Here is a 23,326-nt window from a genome sequence, read left to right as displayed (position 1 = left end):
ACCCACAAACAAAATCACTCAATATCCTCATTAACTAGACATGAACTACTTCTCTCTTCATTTTACCCACAAACAAAATCACTCAATATCCTCATTAACTAGACATGAACTACTTCTCTCTTCATTTTACCCACAAACAAAATCACTCAATATCCTCATTAACTAGACATGAACTACTTCTCTCTTCATTTTACCCACAAACAAAATCACTCAATATCCTCATTAACTAGACATGAACTACTTCTCTCTTCATTTTACCCACAAACAAAATCACTCAAAGCCTAGTCCAGTCCCGTGTAGCTCAGTTGGTAGAGCATGGTGCTGACAACACCACGGTTGTGGGTTTGAATCCCACAGGGGACATGTATGTGTGCTATCTGAGGTGATGACATGCACACATTCATGAATGATTGATTGATCTACAGTATATTGAAGTAGGCCTTCAGGCCAGTATGTAAGTTATGTTCAGACAGCTGCACTAAACAGTCCTACAGCTCTATGTCATTACAATTATAACTTTGAACCCACCTGTCCCTGAATTGACCTAAATATGTGTATTTTACACTCTAGCAGTAGGCCTACATTTAGATCAAGATCATAAAAGACAAGACAGTTTATTTCAAAAGAACAGAGTAGCGTGTTTTAAGATGTATTTCTCTGTGCTATAGTAGCTGAGGCTATGGGTTGCTTCCTGTCAAGGAAATTCATGATGTTGTTATGCTCTTTCAGATAGGGTACAGCAATCAAAACGTCTAGTCTACATGGACCTCTGATAGGGTACAGCAATCAAACCCTCTGGTCTACATGGACCTCTGATAGGGTACAGCAATCAAAACGTCTGGTCTACATGAACCTCTGATACGGTACAGCAATCAAAACGTCTGGTCTACATGGATCTCTGATAGGGTACAGCAATCAAAACGTCTGGTCTACATGGACCTCTGATAGGGTACAGCAATCAAAACGTCTAGTCTACATGGATCTCTGATAGGGTACAGCAATCAAAACGTCTAGTCTACATGGATCTCTGATAGGGTACAGCAATCAAACCCTCTGGTCTACATGGATCTCTGATAGGGTACAGCAATCAAAACGTCTGGTCTACATGGACCTCTGATAGGGTACAGCAATCAAAACGTCTGGTCTACATGGACCTCTGATAGGGTACAGCAATCAAAACGTCTGGTCTACATGGACCTCTGATAGGGTACAGCAATCAAAACGTCTGGTCTACATGGATCTCTGATAGGGTACAGCAATCAAACCCTCTGGTCTACATGGATCTCTGATAGGGTACAGCAATCAAAACGTCTGGTCTACATGGATCTCTGATAGGGTACAGCAATCAAAACGTCTGGTCTACATGGATCTCTGATAGGGTACAGCAATCAAAACGTCTGGTCTACATGGATCTCTGATAGGGTACAGCAATCAAAACGTCTAGTCTACATGAACCTCTGATAGGGTACAGCAATCAAACCCTCTGGTCTACATGAACCTCTGATAGGGTACAGCAATAAAAACGGCTGGTCTACATGAACCTCTGATAGGGTACAGCAATCAAAACGTCTGGTCTACATAAACCTCTGATAGGGTACAGCAATCAAAACGTCTGGTCTACATGCACCTCTGATAGGGTACAGCAATCAAAACGTCTGGTCTACATGCACCTCTGATAGGGTACAGCAATCAAAACGTCTGGTCTACATGCACCTCTGATAGGGTACAGCAATCAAACCCTCTGGTCTACATGAACCTCTGATAGGGTACAGCAATAAAAACGGCTGGTCTACATGAACCTCTGATAGGGTACAGCAATCAAAACGTCTGGTCTACATAAACCTCTGATAGGGTACAGCAATCAAAACGTCTGGTCTACATGCACCTCTGATAGGGTACAGCAATCAAAACGTCTGGTCTACATGCACCTCTGATAGGGTACAGCAATCAAACCCTCTGGTCTACATGAACCTCTGATAGGGTACAGCAATAAAAACAGCTGGTCTACATGAACCTCTGATAGGGTACAGCAATCAAAACGTCTGGTCTACATAAACCTCTGATAGGGTACAGCAATCAAAACGTCTGGTCTACATGCACCTCTGATAGGGTACAGCAATCAAAACGTCTGGTCGACATGAACCTCTGATAGGGTACAGCAATCAAAACGTCTGGTCTACATAAACCTCTGATAGGGTACAGCAATCAAAACGTCTGGTCTACATGCACCTCTGATAGGGTACAGCAATCAAAACGTCTGGTCTACATGGACCTCTGATAGGGTACAGCAATCAAAACGTCTGGTCTACATGGACCTCTGATAGGGTACAGCAATCAAAACGTCTGGTCTACATGGACCTCTGATAGGGTACAGCAATCAAAACGTCTGGTCTACATGGACCTCTGATAGGGTACAGCAATCAAAACGACTGGTCTACATGGACCTCTGATAGGGTACAGCAATCAAAACGTCTGGCCTGCATGGACCTCTGATAGGGTACAGCAATCAAAACGTCTGGCCTGCATGGACCTCTGTAGGATTATTTGGGGAAGTAAGCAAAGCTTTATGAAGACGCCCTCAAAGATGCCCGCTGGTGGTTTCAACGAGCATTAACGGCAACAATGGCTGACAGTAAAATACTCTTGACGACAAGCACTGTAACATGCTGTACCGTACCCCAGCATCCTGCAAGCTGCTCTGCAGTATGATGCTACTTTTAAATGAGGAACCACTGTAGGGGTGTGGATAACACACACACACACACACAGACTACAGCTCTACTGTCCCATCAGATCAGAGACACTCAGGGAGGCTGAGGAGACTACAGCTCTACTGTCCCATCAGATCAGAGACACTCAGGGAGGCTGAGGAGACTACAGCTCTACAGTCCCATCAGATCAGAGAGACACTCGGGGAGGCTGAGGAGACTACAGCTCTACAGTCCCATCAGATCAGAGACACTCAGGGAGGCTGAGGAGACTACAGCTCTACAGTCCCATCAGATCAGAGACACTCAGGGAGGCTGAGGAGACTACAGCTCTACTGTCCCATCAGATCAGAGACACTCAGGGAGGCTGAGGAGACTACAGCTCTACAGTCCCATCAGATCAGAGACACTCAGGGAGGCTGAGGAGACTACAGCTCTACAGTCCCATCAGATCAGAGACACTCAGGGAGGCTGAGGAGACTACAGCTCTACTGTCCCATCAGATCAGAGACACTCAGGGAGGCTGAGGAGACTACAGCTCTACAGTCCCATCAGATCAGAGACACTCAGGGAGGCTGAGGAGACTACAGCTCTACAGTCCCAGCAGATCAGAGACACTCAGGGAGGCTGAGGAGACTACAGCTCTACTGTGGGGACAGAGGGGGAACATATAGCTGGGCAGTGTGGATAACACACACACACACACACACACACACACACACACACACACACACACACACACACACACACACACACACACACACACACACACACACACACACACACACACAGTAAATCAACAGCTACATCTGTCCTCCAGATTCAGTCTGCCAGTGGGATCTATATCATCATGTGTTAGTTGTTCAACCAGACTGGAATAAAACAGAGATCAGACCTCTACAGTGTGATGATGATGTCACACCTTCACCACAGAGACAGAGAGTTGATGAGGAGACTCAGAGTGTGTGGATCTATTCTACACCAGCTGATGTTGGCTTGGTTCTATCTACTGTGTTGAAGATACACATTGTGTTCAGTACAGTAGTGTTATTCTAACTAATGGATGTTGTGTAAGACTGTCGTTTTCAGTGAGGTGGGTCAATGAATAAAACCCTGTTGATAAATGAAGACTGTCCTCTAGTGATGATGTCAGAGATAAATAGAGGAAGTGAGAGAGGATCCTCTGTTCAGTCAGGAACAACAGGAGAGAGAGATGGAGAGACTAACATGAGGAAGATGATCTCTCAATAATTTGAGTCTACTGGAGCAATACAGTGTGTGTGTGTGTGTGTGTGTGTGTGTGTGTGTGTGTGTGTGTGTGTGTGTGTGTGTGTGTGTGTGTGTGTGTGTGTGTGTGTGTGTGTGTGTGTGATCCCAGATCCTGAGTGTGTGTGTGTGTGTGTGTGTGTGAGTGTGTAGAGTAGGGCTGCCCCCTGACAAAACAAAATCTGTCCTTTGTCAAAACATGTATTTATATATATATAGACTGTTTGATGAAATACTGAAGACAAACAAATGTCTCAAGAGGGCTACGCTGCGTTAAAAATGACAGCGAGTGACTGGCGCACGTTGTCTCTCTCCTCCCTGCTGCAGCGAACAGGCACCACAGCACAGCAAGCGTTTATCGCCGCAGTCCGCGCTGAAGCTGCCACACAATTACAGCCGTTTAGTTTCTAACTTGTTTCTCGGACTGAGAAGTTGCTACCGAAATCCCTCATTTGTTTAGGAAAAACATTCCCTGTTCCCTCAACCCTCGCTCTCTTTACGTGACACATGTACGCATCGCATGAAGGTGACCAATAGGGCCTGATCTACAGCCTATCAGAATCACATCAACACACGGGTTATAACAAACTCCCAACACAGCAACACAACTTAAAGGACGCGGAGGACGTAAAACATAAACTGGAAACGGGGGAAGGTTTACTGGTTGCTCGGGAGCGAAACGGGAAGTCAGATGTGTGGAAGACATTTGACTGAGTTGTGGAAACTACAGGAGATCCAGGTAAAGGAGTGTACAGGAGAAAGCACTGTGAGAGTATGATGGTGACACGCAGTAATGTCACGCTCCGTGCTACAGGATGCTGCCTTGGACGACCCGTCAAGCGACTACAGAGCTGACCTTGTTATAGGCTGAGCTGGGGCTAAGCTACTACAGAGCTGACCTTGTTATAGGCTGAGCTGGGGCTAAGCGACTACAGAGCTGACCTTGTTATAGGCTGAGCTGGGGCTAAGCTACTACAGAGCTGACCTTGTTATAGGCTGAGCTGGGGCTAAGTGACTACAGAGCTGACCTTGTTATAGGCTGAGCTGGGGCTAAGCGACTACAGAGCTGACCTTGTTATAGGCTGAGCTGGGGCTAAGCGACTACAGAGCTGACCTTGTTATAGGCTGAGCTGGGGCTAAGCTACTACAGAGCTGACCTTGTTATAGGCTGAGCTGGGGCTAAGCGACTACAGAGCTGACCTTGTTATAGGCTGAGCTGGGGCTAAGCTACTACAGAGCTGACCTTGTTATAGGCTGAGCTGGGGCTAAGCGACTACAGAGCTGACCTTGTTATAGGCTGAGCTGGGGCTAAGCTACTACAGAGCTGACCTTGTTATAGGCTGAGCTGGGGCTAAGCGACTACAGAGCTGACCTTGTTATAGGCTGAGCTGGGGCTAAGCGACTACAGAGCTGACCTTGTTATAGGCTGAGCTGGGGCTAAGCGACTACAGAGCTGACCTTGTTATAGGCTGAGCTGGGGCTAAGCGACTACAGAGCTGACCTTGTTATAGGCTGAGCTGGGGCTAAGCTACTACAGAGCTGACCTTGTTATAGGCTGAGCTGGGGCTAAGCGACTACAGAGCTGACCTTGTTATAGGCTGAGCTGGGGCTAAGCTACTACAGAGCTGACCTTGTTATAGGCTGAGCTGGGGCTAAGCGACTACAGAGCTGACCTTGTTATAGGCTGAGCTGGGGCTAAGCGACTACAGAGCTGACCTTGTTATAGGCTGAGCTGGGGCTAAGCGACTACAGAGCTGACCTTGTTATAGGCTGAGCTGGGGCTAAGCGACTACAGAGCTGACCTTGTTATAGGCTGAGCTGGGGCTAAGCGACTACAGAGCTGACCTTGTTATAGGCTGAGCTGGGGCTAAGCGACTACAGAGCTGACCTTGTTATAGGCTGAGCTGGGGCTAAGCTACTACAGAGCTGACCTTGTTATAGGCTGAGCTGGGGCTAAGCGACTACAGAGCTGACCTTGTTATAGGCTGAGCTGGGGCTAAGCGACTACAGAGCTGACCTTGTTATAGGCTGAGCTGGGGCTAAGCGACTACAGAGCTGACCTTGTTATAGGCTGAGCTGGGGCTAAGCGACTACAGAGCTGACCTTGTTATAGGCTGAGCTGAGGCTAAGCGACTACAGAGCTGACCTTGTTATAGGCTGAGCTGGGGCTAAGCTACTACAGAGCTGACCTTGTTATAGGCTGAGCTGGGGCTAAGCGACTACAGAGCTGACCTTGTTATAGGCTGAGCTGGGGCTAAGCGACTACAGAGCTGACCTTGTTATAGGCTGAGCTGGGGCTAAGCGACTACAGAGCTGACCTTGTTATAGGCTGAGCTGGGGCTAAGCGACTACAGAGCTGACCTTGTTATAGGCTGAGCTGGGGCTAAGCGACTACAGAGCTGACCTTGTTATAGGCTGAGCTGGGGCTAGCGACTACAGAGCTGACCTTGTTATAGGCTGAGCTGGGGCTAAGCGACTACAGAGCTGACCTTGTTATAGGCTGAGCTGGGGCTAAGCGACTACAGAGCTGACCTTGTTATAGGCTGAGCTGGGGCTAAGCGACTACAGAGCTGACCTTGTTATAGGCTGAGCTGGGGCTAAGCGACTACAGAGCTGACCTTGTTATAGGCTGAGCTGGGGCTAAGCGACTACAGAGCTGACCTTGTTATAGGCTGAGCTGAGGCTAAGTGACTACAGAGCTGACCTTGTTATAGGCTGAGCTGGGGCTAAGCTACTACAGAGCTGACCTTGTTATAGGCTGAGCTGGGGCTAAGCGACTACAGAGCTGACCTTGTTATAGGCTGAGCTGGGGCTAAGCGACTACAGAGCTGACCTTGTTATAGGCTGAGCTGGGGCTAAGCGACTACAGAGCTGACCTTGTTATAGGCTGAGCTGGGGCTAAGCGACTACAGAGCTGACCTTGTTATAGGCTGAGCTGAGGCTAAGTGACTACAGAGCTGACCTTGTTATAGGCTGAGCTGGGGCTAAGCTACTACAGAGCTGACCTTGTTATAGGCTGAGCTGGGGCTAAGCTACTACAGAACTGACCTTGTTATAGGCTGAGCTGGGGCTAAGCGACTACAGAGCCGACCTTGTTATAGGCTGAGCTGAGGCTAAGCGACTACAGAGCCGACCTTGTTATAGGCTGAGCTGGGGCTAAGCGACTACAGAGCTGACCTTGTTATAGGCTGAGCTGGGGCTAAGCTACTACAGAGCTGACCTTGTTATAGGCTGAGCTGAGGCTAAGCGACTACAGAGCTGACCTTGTTATAGGCTGAGCTGGGACTAAGCGACTACAGAGCTGACCTTGTTATAGGCTGAGCTGGGGCTAAGCTACTACAGAGCTGACCTTGTTATAGGCTGAGCTGGGGCTAAGCGACTACAGAGCTGACCTTGTTATAGGCTGAGCTGGGGCTAAGCTACTACAGAGCCGACCTTGTTATAGGCTGAGCTGGGGCTAAGTGCTCGCACCCTCTGGTCCTGCAGATCATCCCTCCATGAACACACAAACACACACACATTGTTAGCTCAATTTTTTTTGCATTTGTATCATTGTATCTTGCTTAAGTCAGAGAACAATTAGGGGCCAGTGTGTAGGAGCCATTTTGGCCTGTTTATGTGTTGTGTGTATGTTGTCTGTCAAGGGTTATTTTAACTTGTTTTGTACACTATGTTGGGGTCATGGGTCACTGGTCGTGTGTGTGTGTATATAGCTAGGACAGGTGACCAGGACGGGTTAGTACAGGACAGAGGATAGGACATCCAGTTGTTACCATATCACAGATACAGCTGATAGAACACATCTCTCTGCACCTTTTCTACAGGAACATGTGTTTTAGAGCTACTTATATTTGATATGCACAATAAATGGGAACTTCACCCTAAAAGAGTAACGTTTGGGAAAGCTGATTCTTATGGACGTGTTATGGACAGCTCTCTCCTGTGCCAGGGCCTGTTCATAGGGAATCACCACTACAATAGCAAAGACTATAAACAGCTGCATGCATTCATGGATTGTGGTTTATTTATTGTTTAGGCTAATTATTCAAGGCTCCCTTTTCAACGCATGAATGACTCGTCTGTGTGATGACATGAACGAATGATTGATAGATTGATATATTAATCAATATATAGCCTATATATTGAAATATTGGCCAGTAAGTAAGTTACGGTATTTAGGCCTCCAGCTCAATGCTGGTTATACAAGGCTACTACTCAACTAATGATAATGACATGACTTATTATAATGATGATCACAATAATAACTTTAATAATAACAGTGCGAAGGAGATCAAGATAAAGGAGGGTATAGGATCTAGAGCTGCGTGCCTATTGTGTGACAAAATCGGTGTTGTTAGATTACAATATCATTTTCCTGCCCGTTTGGAACAGAGTAAACAACACTAAATACATTATAAGTAATACCAGAGTCTTTTCTAATGAAAAATATAGTAGACTTTATTACAGCATAGCAAATACAAAAAATATCAGAATTTGTGAAATTGCTTTATCCAACATGTTGTAGTTGCTTTCACAATTAAGTCAAGGGCAGTTTCCTCGTCTCTTCATTTCTCTGCTGCCTGTGCCGCATTGTTCTCAACACCAATATGCTGGTTAACGTCGCTATTATGCACATAGTAACTTATAGGGAAAAGCGCCAATTCAACGGCGCATTGTAGGTTACCTTTCAGAACCGCGGACAGCGACCACTATCCAACGTGTGAGAAAGCGCATTTGATATAAAATAATATAATTTTTATTATTATTCTTTGATAATAGAAACATGTACAATTTCAGTAATATGATTTTGATTGACTGTGCCATCATCCCCCAAATCGTACCAAATGAAGTTGTCACGTCCTGACCAGTAAAGGGGTTATTTGTTATTATAGTTTGGTCAGGACGTGGCAGGGGGTGTTTGTTTCATGTGGTTTGGGCTATGTATTTAGGTAGAGGGGTGTTTGGTTTATGTGGTTTGGGGTTTGTTAGTCTATGTTCTATGTTAGTATTTTTTTATGTTCATTCTAATCTATTGTATTTCTGTGTTTAGTTAATTGGGGTTGGACCTTCAATTGGAGGCAGCTGGTTATTGTTGCCTCTGATTGAGGGTCCTATAATTAGGAGTTTGTTTTTCATGGGTTTTTTGTGGGAGATTGTGCTGTGTATAGCTTTGTGCCTTACCGGCCTGTTATTCGTCGTTGTGTTTTGTATACGTGTTTGTTTTGGGTTTTTCCTTCTTTGTCCGTAATAAAGAAGATGAGTGTACATATTCCCGCTGCGTCTTGGTCTTTACCCTACGACAACCGTGACAGAAGTCTATAAAAGGTTGGAATACTTTCTTACTTGACAGCATTCCATTTACACATATGGTAAAAGTCACTAACAAAATCTAATTAGAAAGAACACACAAAGGGCCTTCATTCTTTGAGTTTTTTTACTTTATTAAACAAATAATAACAAGTTATTTGTGTAGGTACAAAATAAATATATATATTTTTTAGCTCTGATATGATGAGAAGAACAAATGTTTGAAGCAGATCATCAGTATCAAATAAATATGTTATCCATAATAAAAACAAAAAAGCTATGATAGGAAACAGTGGGTGAGAACAAATCTTCTTAGGCAGATTTAGCCTTACGCAGCAGGGCATCAGGGTAGACTTCTCTGTGGCAAACAGTTCCTCTGGCAATCAGTGAAACCTTCTTGGTAACGAGGGCACTCAGCATGTCTGGCACTCAGGCTGCCCCCCCCCCTTTTCATTGTGCTGATTTCTCTGCAGGCCTGATTCGTGGGCATGATGACCAGACTCTGCTCAAAAGTTGTTGCCTGATAGAGTCTAAACTCATCTTCCACCAGATCAACAGAGGCTCCCTCAGGAATAATGCAGGGAACGCGTACCATGAAAAAGTTGAGGGATGAGAACTTGGCAGTCTACCTTTTGGCAATATCAGCGACCACTGCATGCTGGAGATCTTTGTGGGCTATACTCGGCCTTGTCTTAGGACGGTAAGTTGGTGGTTGGAGACATCCCTCTAGTGGTGTGGGGGCTGTGCTTTGGCAAAGTGGGTGGGGTTATATCCGGCCTGTTTGGCCCTGTCCGGGGGGTATCATCGGATGGGGCCACAGTGTCTTCTGATCCCTCCTGTCTCAGCCTCCAGTATTTATGCTGCAGTAGTTTATGTGTCGGGGGGGCTAGGGTCAGTATGTTACATCTGGAGTATTTCTCTTGTCTTATCTGGTGTCCTGTGTGAATTTAAATATGCTCTCTCTAATTATCTCTTTCTCTCTTTCTTTCTTTCTCCCGGAGGACCTGAGCCCTAGGACCATGCCTCAGGACTACCTGGCATGATGACTCCTTACTGTCCCCAGTCCACCTGGCTGTGCTGCTGCTCCAGTTTCAACTGTTCTGCCTGCGGCTATGGAACCCTGACCTGTTCACCGGACGTGCTTGTTGCACCCTCGACAACCACTATGATGATTATTATTTGACCATGCTGGTCATTTATGAACATTTTAACATCTTGACCATGTTCTGTTATAATATCCACCCGGCACAGCCAGAAGAGGACTGGCCACCCCTCATAGCCTGGTTCCTCTCTAGGTTTCTTCCTAGGTTTTGGCCTTTCTAGGGAGTTTTTCCCTGGGGAGTTTTTCCTAGCCACCGTGCTTCTTTCACATGCATTGCTTGCTGTTTGGGGTTTTAGGCTGGGTTTCTGTACAGCACTTTGAGATATCAGCTGATGTACGAAGGGCTATATAAATACATTTGATTTGATTTGGAGGAGCACATCTCCAAATGGAAATTTCAGCAACATGTAGTCTACTGCAGAAGAAAATAAGTTTCTGACATCGGCATAGGTCTTCAGATCCAGCTTGCCTTGGCTTCCTATGTAGGTGCGGATGTCCTGGCCAATGGACAGATCCTCGTCAGGAAGCTGGTTGTGTCTCTCCAGGTAGAGTGTAGACTTGACACCACTACTCGTTTCTGCCATCATGGTAGTGACAGTGTCTGGCTTGCAGAAGAACAACATTAGTTTCTGCAGTTGCATCTCTAAAGTTGACAGTAAAATTTGAATGCACGGCTCTTCTCGTTGGAGAATCAGATTTCCGACATCAAAAATTGGTATGGCTCTCTGTAAAAAGTATGCATAGATTTTTGGAGGTACCAGGTGGGGCTTGGAGGAGCCAGGTGGAGTCTTCTTAGAGCCAGGTGGAGTCTTCTTAGAGCCAGGTGGGGGCTTTGTAGAGCCAGGTGGGGGTTTTGTAGAGCCAGGTGGGGGCTTTGTAGAGCCAGGTGGGGGTTTTGTAGAGCCAGGTGAGGGTTTTGTAGAGCCAGGTGAGGGCTTTGTAGAGCCAGGTGAGGGCTTTGTAGAGCCAGGTGAGGGCTTTGTAGAGCCAGGTGAGGGCTTTGTAGAGCCAGGTGAGGGCTTTGTAGAGCCAGGTGGGGGCTTTGTAGAGCCAGGTGGGGGCTTTGTAGAGCCAGGTGGGGGCTTTGTAGAGCCAGGTGAGGGCTTTGTAGAGCCAGGTGAGGGCTTTGTAGAGCCAGGTGAGGGCTTTGTAGAGCCAGGTGAGGGCTTTGTAGAGCCAGGTGGGGGCTTTGTAGAGCCAGGTGGGGGCTTTGTAGAGCCAGGTGAGGGCTTCGTAGAACCTGGTTTGGGCTTCTTGGAGTCATATGGGTGCTTTGTAGAGCCAGGTGAGGGCTTCATAGAACCTGGTTTGGGCTTCTTGGAGCCATATGGGGGCTTGAGCATTGGCAATGTGGTGGTGGAGGAGGAGGAAAAACTCTTAGGTTGCCTAGCAGAGGGCTTGAGTGAGGACGAGGATGTGGCTGTTGTGGTGGAGCTTGGGGGCACAGTAGTCTACTTTCCCGATACAAAAACAAATGACTGCATCGACACAGACCGCAAACTGGCTACACAAAGCTTAAGTAGGCTACCGCCATGGGAATCTGACCGCTGTTCGCTAGAAGAGTCTGCTGTTTCAACCTATGTAAAGGTGCCTATTGTGTTTCTTTGCAGCGCATACATCATTTCAGATTTTCGAAATTTATAAAATCTCTAATCTAGTGCAAAGGCATTTTAGAAGCATTGCCTCTGTAGCTAATACCAGACACTCATACATTATTTTTTTATTATACTTTTGTAATGCTTTTTGTGACGTGGATCATAATTACAGTTACAGTTTATCAGGTTGCGTGATCCTCGTAATGTTACGTGGAAAATACAACTAATGGGACGCAGAATTAAATGTATATCACACTCGCACAAATGCAACCAGTTATTTTTTGTATTTGCATTTAATTTCTTTCACTAGAAAATGCGAGTGAACTGCTGTCACTTTAGAGCCCACTGAACGTCCATCTTATGTTCGCTAACGTTAGCTTGAAACAATTAGTGTTTACCTTTCCACAACACACAGTCGAAAAGGGATTTGTCCATGTGTTTACGTACAGCTGACAGTCAGCAAACTCAGCATCACAACAAACAGGAGGGGTAGCGACGTCCAATAATGACGTATTCATCTCCATGTCCGTTGACACAAACTCCGTACGTGTCTGTGATGCAGCTCGAGAATCGGGATGTTAGATTTACTCATTGGATTTATTTTTGATTAAAATGTTTTTATTTTTTTTTAATTTTTTTTAAATCAGGCCCTATTCATTTCTGTGTACTTTTAACTCGGACCTCGTACCTGCGTACATGGACAGAGAATTGCATAGTTGGTACGCAAAATGTGTGCATGTTGGCAGGTCTAGAGATGGAGAGACTAACACGAGGAAGACGATCTCTCAGTAATGTCAACCTACTGAAGCTATACGTGTGTGTGTTCCCCAGATCTCCTCACTTTCCTTTCACAATTAAGGCAAGGGCTGTTTCCTCATCCCCTCACTCCTCTGCTGCCTCCGCATGGTTTTCAACACCAATAAGCTGGTTAACTTTGCTATTATACAAGGCGCCAATTCAACAGCGCACTGAAGATAACGTTTCAGAACGGCAGACAGCAACCGCTATCCAATGCGGGAGAAAGCGCATTTGTTATAAAATAAAACTATATTTATTAGTGTTGCACCATTATTCTTAGATAATAGGAACATATAGAATTTCAGTAGAATGTCTTTGATGGACGGTGCCATCATCACCCAATGGATTAGTCTACTGAGACAGGAGCCAATCAGACAGGTGATTGGCGACTGTGAAAACACAAACAATTTGCAACTGCTCCACTAAAGAAATCTTGGTCGACCAACAGTCTGGTGACCAAACAATCAACCAGTCAACTAAATGGGGTCAGTCCTAGTAGAGAGTTTCACTGAGAGGCCTGATCAGGTCCAGCAGCAGAGTCCACAGGGAGTCACTGGGAGCTTTGGTCCATTAGAGCAGAGAAGACCAAACACTCTTCATCATCATCACTATCATCATCATCACTATCCTGATTATCACTATCCTCATCATCATCATCATCACTATCATCATCATCATCATATCTATCATCATAACTATCATCATCATCACTATCCTCATCATCACTATTACCATCATCACCACTATCATCACTATCCTCATCATCATCATGTTCTGCTCCTCTGCTTCTCTCTACAGTCCCATCAGATCAGAGAGACACTCAGGGAGGCTGAGGAGACTACAGCTCTACTGTGGGGGACAGAGGGGGAGCACACAGCTGGGCCGTGTGGATAACATACACACGTATACATGCACACATAAACACACGCACACACTAGCAGTGTAGTGTGAGTTGACCTGTTGGGCAGCTGTCCAGCTTGTTTTCTGTGTCTGTGAACCATCTGATCTGCATTCTCCATACAGTCCTGGTGGAGTATAGACTGGTGAACTCATGGAGCTCACTCACTACCTTTATGTTACAGTAATATAGTACATATCTGCTACTGTGTGAACACCATAATAAAACACTTCATTTTTAAGTGTGTAAAGTATGTGTTTGTTTGGTTTAACTCAATCATTATAAAGCAGAACATCTTGTCAATGAGGGTTCTTTATCTATTGCCTATTAAGACTGTATGTACTGTACATCACAATAAATCATTGTGTGAAAAAGAGCATTGACTGTCTGTGTGCACATACCTGTGGACATGGACTGGTTGAAGCGATCCTTTAGCACTTGAATGTTGTTTTTGAAGCCTTGATTTTGACCAACTTGCTTCTCACTCTCCGTGTCCCAGTAATCTGCTCCTGCGCTCTGCTTCATCCACTCAGTCTTGGGGACCATCCTCTTTATGTTGCTGTCATAGTACACAAACTGGCCATTGTTGACCAGACCAACGATGGTGAACTCTGGGAAGTCAATATCACCTGAGACTGCTGTGTAGAAGTATTTCAGAGAGTGGGTGGCTGTGGAAAACAAAGAAAAATAGGTCAGTCATTACGTATACTTGTCATTTTGTGTATACAACATGGAGGCTCAAGAAATAAGTAATGTATTATCAGGAGAGTTATCTGGAATCATAGTGGGATATGCAGATGAAGACACTAAACATCAAGACCGGTATTCTGAAATAGAACTAAATTATGCAGGCAGATATTTCTGTGGATTACTAAACCTATGATATACACTACTGTTCAAAAGTTTGGGGTCACTTAGAAATGTCTTTGTTTTTGAAAGAAAAGCAAATTTTTTGTCCATTAAAATAACATCAAAGTGTAGACATTGTTAATGTTGTAAATTATTATTGTAGCTGGAAACCGCTGATTTTTAATGGAATATCTACATAGGCGTACAGAGGCCCATTATCAGCAACCACCACTCCTGTGTTCCAATGGCACGTTGTGTTAGCTAATCCAAGTTTATCATTTTAAAAGGCTGATTGATCATTAGAAAAACGTTTTGCAATTATGTTAGCACAGCTGAAAACTGTTCTGATTAAAGAAGCAATAAAACTGGCCTTCTTTAGACTACTTGAGTATCTGGAGCATCAGCATTTGTGGGTTCGATTACAGGCTAAAAATGCAGGAAACAAAGAACTTTCTTCTGAAACTCGTCAGTCTATTCTTGTTCTGAGAAATGAAGGGTATTCCATGCGACAAATTGCCAAGAAACTGAAGACCTCGTACAATGCTGTATACTACTTCCTTCACAGAACAGCGCAAACTGGCTGTAACCACAATAGAAAGAGGAGTGGGAGGCCCTGGTGCACAACTAAGCAAGAGGACAAGTACATTAGAGTGTCTAGTTTGACGCCTCACATGTCCTCAACTGACAGCTTCATTAAATAGTACCCGTAAAACACCAGTCTCAACGTCAACTGTGAAGAGGCGACTCCGGGATGCTGGCCTTCTAGGCAGAGTTGCAAAGAAAAAGCCATATCTCAGACTGGCCAATAAAAATAAAAGATTAAGAAACACAGGCACTGGACAGAGGAACTCTGCCTAGAAGGCCAGCATCCCGGAGTCGCCTCTTTACTGTTGATGTTGAGACTGGCGTTTTGTGGGTACTTTTTAATGAAGCTGCCTAAACTGTATTTCTGATCAATTCGATGTTAGTTTAATGGTGAAAAAATTTGCTTTTCTTTCAAAAACAAGGACATTTCTAAGTGACCTCAAACTTTTTAACAGTAGTGTATAAAGTGCATTCGGAAAGCATTCAGACCCCTTCCATTTTCCCACATTTTGTTACGTTACAGCCTTATTCTAAAATTGATTAAAACATTTTTTTTAAATCATAATCTACACACTTATACCCCATAATGACTAAGCAAAAACAGGTTTTTAGAAATGTTTGCAAATTTATTAAAATATAAAAAACAGAAATACCTTATTTACATAAGTATTCAGACCCTTTGCTATGAGACTCAAAATTGAGCTCAGGTGCATCCTGTTTCCATTGATGCACCTGATGTTTCTACAACTTGATTGGAGTCCACCTGTGATAAATTAAATTGAATGGACATGATTTGGAAAGGCACACACCTGTCTATATAAGGTCCCACAGTTGACAGTGCATGTCAGAGTAAAAACCAAGCCATGAGGTTGAAGGAATTGTCCGTAGAGCTCAGAGACAGGTTGGGTCGAGGCACAGATCTGGGGAAGGGTACCAAAACATTTCTGCACCATTGAAGGTCCCCAAGAACAGTGTCCTCCATCCAAGTTTGGAACCACCAACACTCTTCCTAGAGCTGGCTGCCCGGCCAAACTGAGCAATTGGGGGAGAAGAGCCTTGGTCAGGGAGGTGACCAAGAACATGATGGTCACTGACAGACTGACGGGAGAACATTCCTGAAGGACAACTATCTCTGCAGCACTCCACCAATCAGGCTTTTATGAGTGGCCAGACGGAAGCCACTCCTCAGTAAAAGGCACATGACATCCCGCTTGGAGTTTGCCAAAAGGCACCTAAAGGACTCTCAGACCATGAGAAACAAGAGTCTTTGGTCTGATGAAACCAAGATCGAACTCTTTGGCCTGAATGCCAAGCGTCACATCTGGAGGAAACCTGGCACCATCCCAACGGTGAAGCATGGTGGTGGCAGAATAATGCTGTGGGGATGTTTTTCAGCGGCAGGGACTGGGAGACTAGTCAGGACAGAGGGAGAAATGAATGGAGCAAAGTACAGAAAGATCCTTGATGAAAACCTGCTCCAGAGCGCTCAGGACCTCAGACTAGGGAGAAGGTTCTCCTTCCAACAGGACAACGACCCTAAGCACACAGCCAAGACAACGCAGGAGGGGGGGATCTTGTGTGTAGATTGATGAGAGGAAAAAAATAAAAAAGAATTCATACATTTGCGAATAAGGCGGTCACTTAACAAAATGTGGAAAAAATCAAGGAGTCTGAATACTTTTAGAATGCACTGTACACAGCTGAATACTAAAAACATAGTATCCCTTCCAAATTCTTCCATCTACGGAACAATGCCACCTATGCTGTTGTAACAGTTTAGCTTCCGTCCCTCGCCTCGCCCCAACCTGGGCTCGAACCAGGGACCCTCTGCACACATCGACAACAGCCACCCTCGAAGCATCATTACCCATCGCTCCACAAAAGCTGCGGCCCTTGCAGAGAAAGGGGAACAACTACTTCAAGGTCTCAGAGCGAGTGACGTCATCGATTGAAATGATATTAGCGCGCACCCCGCTAACTAGCTAGCCATTTCACATCGGTTACAATCACCCCCCTTTTTGACCTCCTCCTTTTCCGCAGCAACCAGTGATCCAGGTCAACAGCATCAATGTAACAGTATAGTTTCCGTCCCTCTCCTCTAACTAGCTAGCCATTTCACATCAGTTACACTGTCACATGCCTGCGGTGGAGCAACTCATCAACACCTTTATCTCATTCCGTCTGGACTATCGTAACGCCCTGTTCATTGGCGTATCTGACAAGTGGCTAAGAAGGCTACAATATGTAGCTTTCTTAGAAGGCTGTGCTGAAAGTGTCCTACTCACACGTCCCCCCGTGAACACATCTCCAGTGGTGTTCAACCTCCACTCGCTCCCCATATGTTCTCGCATTGACTTTAAAATCCTGGTTCACACCTACCAAGCTATCCACAACTCTGGACCCAAGTATCTGTCTGACCTCATCCTACCCTTCTGCCCCACACGCACCCTTATCTCCTCCAGGTCCATCTCCCTTCAGCAGCCCTACAGCAGACTAGGGCTTTCACTTGTACGGCTCCTCGGTAATGGAATGCCCTGCTAATCACTGTCAGGGCTGCAGCTCTAGAGTCTCTGTCCTCCTTCAAGGCACAGCTGAAGACTGTGCTGTTCAGAAACTCTTTCAAGGACCTATGTTAATTCTGTTCTCCTGTCAACCGGATCTGACGACACCTGTATATAGCTTTGATTGTTGTCTTCTTACAATGTTCTGTGTTTTGGATTGTTTTTATTATTATATACATTTTTACTATGTATTATTTTCTTCAGCGCCTTGGGAACAGCGCTTTACAAATTAAATGAAGTATTATTATTATGAATTGTGTGTGTTCATGTTGGAAATGAATGTGTCATGTGTCAGAGGAAGTACATTGATAATAACTCAAGGCCACTATCACTGCAAGACTAGTAGATAAGATGACACTACTTTTTAGCACCTTGACCTTATACTGTATTCATCCCCTGATAAGAACTACCATGTGGTTTATACTATTTGATCCAGCACACCCTCAGCTAAAGGTATCAAAATATACTTTTATGACAGTATATTAGTGGATTATATTTAATGAAGAAAAAATAATGAAAAATCACATTTATATTTTCTTGATTTTTGTAGGAATAACACTGCAGAGTCCAGGTGCAAAACCTGTCAATGTTCACAGTACTGTGGGGTGATGCTGATGTCATATTCAGAGAGGAAGGTAAACAGTCAATTGTGTTTCTCAAAGGTGGCAGAATGGACCATTTAGCGGCTTTTCTGAATATGTCAGAAGCACCCCAGTGTTGTCACTCTGAGAAAGCTATAGACCGATGTGAGTAAGACTTTTAAACAAGTAACACTTGTAAGGCCGCTGGCCAAGACTGTAAGGATCGACGCTGGAGGCGAGAAGCAGGTACAGGGAGTGAACATTTAATTATCATCGAACATGGAGCGGATCCGGACAGGACAGCGTCTGGACAAGAACACATAACAACATTAATGCTGACACAGGGAACAAACGGGGAAGCAGACAGTTATAAACGGGGCAATCAACAAAGGGAAGGAGTCCAGGTGAGTCCAATGAGCGCTGCTGCGCGTAATGAAGGGCAGCCTGGCACCCTGGAGCGCCAGAGAGGGAGAGCGGGAGCAGGTGTGACAAAGACGGAATACTAGAGCAATCGTCCTGTAGCACTCACATCTGTAATCATCAAGTGCTTTGAAAGGCTAGTCATCGGTACATCACTGGGGCCAAGCTCCCTGCCATCCAGAACCTCTATATCAGGCGGTGTCAGTGGAATGCCCGAAAAATTGCCAGACTCCAGCCACCCAAACAATAGACTGTTCTCTCTGCTACAGTCCAGCAAGCGGTACCAGAGCATCAGGCCTCCGACCAACAGGCTCCGAGAGAGCTTCTATTCCCTAGTCATAAGACTGCCTAATAGTTAATCAAATGCTTACCTGTACTATCTGCATTGACCCTATATAGCACGGACTCTATGCACACTCACAAGACTCTACCCACCCACTCACTTACACTCTCACACAAACCAACACACGCACAAACACTACATACGCACACACATACCACACACACACATACCAGACAAGGGATCACTATAGTTTTAACAATGCTTTGTGGAAAGTAACAATGTTTCCGGTGGATACAATTTGTAAGTCGCTCTGGATAAGAGCGTCTGCTAAATGACTTAAATGTAAATGGCACAATTTGAATACAGACCCCCAAAAATTACTACTTTAACTATTTTAATACAGATCTCAGAAAGTGAATACTTTTGAAAACTATTTGAATACAGATCTTTCTTTTCGGAAACTATTGGATTGGCTGCCTTCAACTAATAGGACTCGCTAAAAACAGCCCACTTTAATACAAGTGGCTTTTCGTAACAGGTTAGGAGAAAATTTTCCCTAAAGCCTTTTTCTAACCTTAACCTAATTCTCCTAACCTGCTACGGTAATTCTCCTAACCTGCTGTGTAAGTTCTCAAAGTGGCGTGTTTTTAGGGATTCTCTTCAACTAATGACAAGACTGTATCTGGAACTGCATGTTAAAGATAGAAATAGGATGAATGGACCACACACAATCTCCTATACTATTCCAATCTATCTGACAGTCATATTTGATCTACACAATACATTTCTATCTGAACATTTTTTAAATGTCCATTCTCCTGAATGTCCATTGCCCCAGATGTACATAATCAAGTCAAACCAATTAACCAATGATATTTTGTACAGATAAGTAAATAAGTTGTGATGCTCAACTACACTATTCCAATGAAAAGGTTGAAAGCTGAAATTAATTTTGTGATACCTAAAAGTACTGCAGAGAAATTCAAAGCCATTTGCAAACATTGCAAACAGCAAGTTGGATGCTCAGCAAAAACAACTTTGAACCTCTTTGTCCATCAGAGGGTCAGTGTTCTTGTTTTAAACAGACACTATAGCATCTTTAAAGGGATAATTTACTCAGATTATAAATTAACATGATTTTTCACCTACCTTGACTGTAGTTGATTCAAGAAGGCCGTTTTGGGATATTTTATTTCCTTTCGACACTTAGCCTAATAGCAATTTTTTGTTACTGTTAGTATTCTCAGTAACACTGAACATTAAACTATTCTTATGCCTGTGTAATAACACTAATTAGTTTTGGAGCAACATTTTATTAGCATGTTGTTACATAATACTTTGGTAATTGCATTTTAGTTGCATAGCAATGAGCTGAGAGTTTTAGTAAGCACTGTATACAAGAGGAACAGTAACTGTTACTTATTCCACTTATGTAATAACCTAATTATTATGCAATTATAAAGCTATTTCCAAAGTCCTGTGTAACAACAAAGTTGCACATCTCAGTGCAAGAGGCGTCATTGCAGTACCTGGTTCGAATCCAGGCTGCATCACATCCGGCCGTGATTGGGAGTCCCATAGGGCGGCGCACAATTGGCCCAGCTTCGTCATTGTAAATAAGAATTTGTTCTTAACTGACTTGCCTAGTTAAATAAAGGTTAATATATATATATATATATATATTATTATTATATATATATAAAAGAATACACGTATAAGAACTTGATGTCAAGTGTTACTGTATTACCTTATGTCTCACTCATTATGAAAAAATATTAGTTAGTCATTTTGAAGCTGCAAAAGTGGTCTACTCTAATGTTGAGGTGATTCCATGTCCCTCATGTAATTTAATTCTAGGCTATAGGCTATATTAAAATCCATATATGAGAGCCCTCGAAACCATGTACTTATTATCATATATTTAGACTAATTCAACTAACCGTTGTAGTTTTTTGGTTCTTCATCAAATATTTGGCAGCCATCAAATACATATATTGTTTTAAATTTAAAATAACTTGCATATTTTCAAATACCTTCACATATTATGTTTTTCTGAGAGGTATTCAAAATACTTTCAAATATTATTTGTTTTTCTGAGACCTGTATTTGAACCATATAAATGATATGTGACTACCTTGAGTATTTGAAAAGGTGGTATTTAAAAAAATATATATTATAAAATAAAACTATTTCCTGCCCAGGTTTGACACATACACACACACTTTCATGCTCATCATATATGCTGCTGCTACTCTGTTCTTTTTTCTTACTCTTATTATTATCTATCCTGATGCCTAGTCACTTTACCCTGCCTTCATGTACATACCTTAACTACCTTGTGCCTCTCTGAATATTGATATGGTACTTGTATTCCCTGTATATAGACTCATTCTAGTGTATTTTATTAATCTTGTGTTATTATTTGAAACGTTATATAACTTGTGTTATTATTTCTATTTTAGAAACGAGCTCGTAAGTAAGCATTTCACGATAGTCTACATCTGTTTTATTATACCGCATGTGACAAATTGCAATTTATTTGATTTGATAGGCAAAGTGACGCATGCGCCTATAAGAGACAGTAGAGTAACTTTATTTCTGGTATTATACTGCCACCTTGAGGATGTTACTGCAAAATAACACGCCAAACGTATTTTCTTGCAAACCAAATGCATGTACTTTCATTATATTACATTTACATTACATTTTAGTTTACATCACCTTCATCACAAAAAGATTGGAACTGAAACTGAACATACTGTTACTTAAAAAGATTAGAATTAAAGTACACATTCCCAATAAATGATTGCACCCCTCATATGCTTATTACGACTTAATGTAAAACGTGATTTCATTCAAATGAAAACTTTCTCTAGTACCAACCCACAATAATCTGATCTGTTAGGTGTGGGAACTGTAATATCGATGTAACTAGGCAGGGCAGGGAACTACGTAAATAAAGGACAGCAAATCTTCAGGTTTGTACATTCCAGTACATTATAGTATAGGACTACAAAAACATATGGCTACGCACAACTATATTCAACACTATTCAACAAAGAAGCCCATAGTGAAACAAAAAGTATTTTTGTGGCAGACCCAACAGTGATTTTAAATATTCCAAAACTCCTTAAGAAATAAACTATCTTTTCATTATAATGACCATATTGCAAATCCATTAATAATATATTGTTTTGTTCTAAGAATAAAGAACATAGACCTAGGCTGTAGTAGGCCATGTCTCTGCATCCAGTACGAATGAAGGTAGTTTTGCGAGCCGACGCTAACTAGCGCAATGACTATCTGTTGCCATAGACTTCCAGTCATTGCGCTAACGCTAGTTAGCAACTTCTTTCAAATTGCATGCAGATACATCAAAATGATATCTACGAGCTAATCTGGCGCTGATATAGTAGATAAAGGATTTCATTGCCAAAATCCCGTAGAATTAACTTAAGCATAGGTTTTAAATAAATTACCTACATAAACAGAAAAATATATATATTTTTGTAAAATCTAAAATAACTTTATACTGACCAGCAGATGCTGTATGTAGAAGGCCTATTCCCAGCACCAGCAAGATAAAACCCTTCATGTTGACGCTCGTCAGGTTCTCTCGAACAACGTTAACTTCTCCAACGTTAAGGCAAGAATGAGATGAAATGTATTGCGCACGAAGTTATGCGCTTGTATATTGTTTTTTGAGCCAATGAGAATTTAGCCAGCTCAAGCATCAATAGAATCCGGTTGGAACTATGCAGCAAAGGTTGACTTATGAAACTGAAAGTAAGTTGTGTATTTTCAGTCAACCATGAGGCCCACAATAGTGCTCTCATTTGGGGCTGGGGGTCTATATAATTTCCCTACTTTGATGGCTTATTTGCAACTCAAGATAATAATGTATGTCTCCAAAGAGTGCATTCAGGTACAAATATAGTGAGAAACTAAAGGTCTATGAATGAAAAAATACACCTTTTCTTTCTTCTTTCTCATTGACTATATATAAAAAATAATTTGTCATAGCAGATGTTTTTGATTACACAGTATACTTTCAAAGTAATTTTACTTTTGCTGAAATTATGCAATAATTGATATTCCAGTGCATATAGGACATCAAATATTTCTGTCAACTTTTAACATTACCTCACATGCCCCTTGAAACGGCGTCTCTAGAGAGTGATGCAGATCAGTTTTCATGGTCAGTCATCAGCACTAGAGCTTGAGGTTCTTGTTCATCTCTGTTCTGTTAGTGCTGAATCTCTGTTACACTGAGATCATGTAACTAAACAGAGCAGCGTCCCAAACAGCATCACTCCTTACTCTGGTATGAGTTTGTAGGTTTTAGTAACAATGTGTCATGAAAACATGGCATA

At 43.2% G+C, this 23,326-nt stretch overlaps 1 protein-coding gene and 1 non-coding gene across 2 annotated transcripts; one reads left to right on the top strand and one right to left on the bottom strand.

Moving 5' to 3' along the window:
• The first annotated feature begins 289 nt into the window (after positions 1 to 289).
• trnav-gac (transfer RNA valine (anticodon GAC)) lies at positions 290 to 363 on the top strand. The gene has a single exon. It is a non-coding gene; the product is annotated as a tRNA-Val (tRNA).
• A 13,623-nt stretch (positions 364 to 13,986) lies between these two features.
• On the bottom strand, positions 13,987 to 22,736 carry LOC123731764 (H-2 class I histocompatibility antigen, Q8 alpha chain). The gene is made up of 2 exons (XM_045711165.1): positions 22,491 to 22,736; positions 13,987 to 14,342 (listed from the first exon to the last, which is right to left on the bottom strand). Exons 1-2 carry the CDS (start codon positions 22,546 to 22,548, stop codon positions 14,002 to 14,004), a joined length of 399 nt encoding a protein of 132 aa, XP_045567121.1. The 5' UTR covers positions 22,549 to 22,736; the 3' UTR covers positions 13,987 to 14,001.
• Positions 22,737 to 23,326: the final 590 nt, after the last annotated feature.

The sequence above is a fragment of the Salmo salar genome, unplaced genomic scaffold, assembly GCF_905237065.1.
Source record: "Salmo salar unplaced genomic scaffold, Ssal_v3.1, whole genome shotgun sequence".
Classification (NCBI taxonomy): Eukaryota; Metazoa; Chordata; class Actinopteri; order Salmoniformes; family Salmonidae; genus Salmo; species Salmo salar.
Note: the sequence above shows the minus strand (reverse complement) of the source record. Positions and strands in the feature narration are given on the sequence as shown.

Coding starts and splice junctions, on each gene's coding strand:
- LOC123731764 (XM_045711165.1), bottom strand. CDS start 22,548: ATGAAGGGTTTTATCTTGCTGGTGCTGGGAATAGGCCTTCTACATACA. Junction 14,343..22,490: donor TCTACATACAGCATCTGCTG/GTCAGTATAAAG, acceptor TGTTTTCCACAG/CCACCCACTCTCTGAAATAC.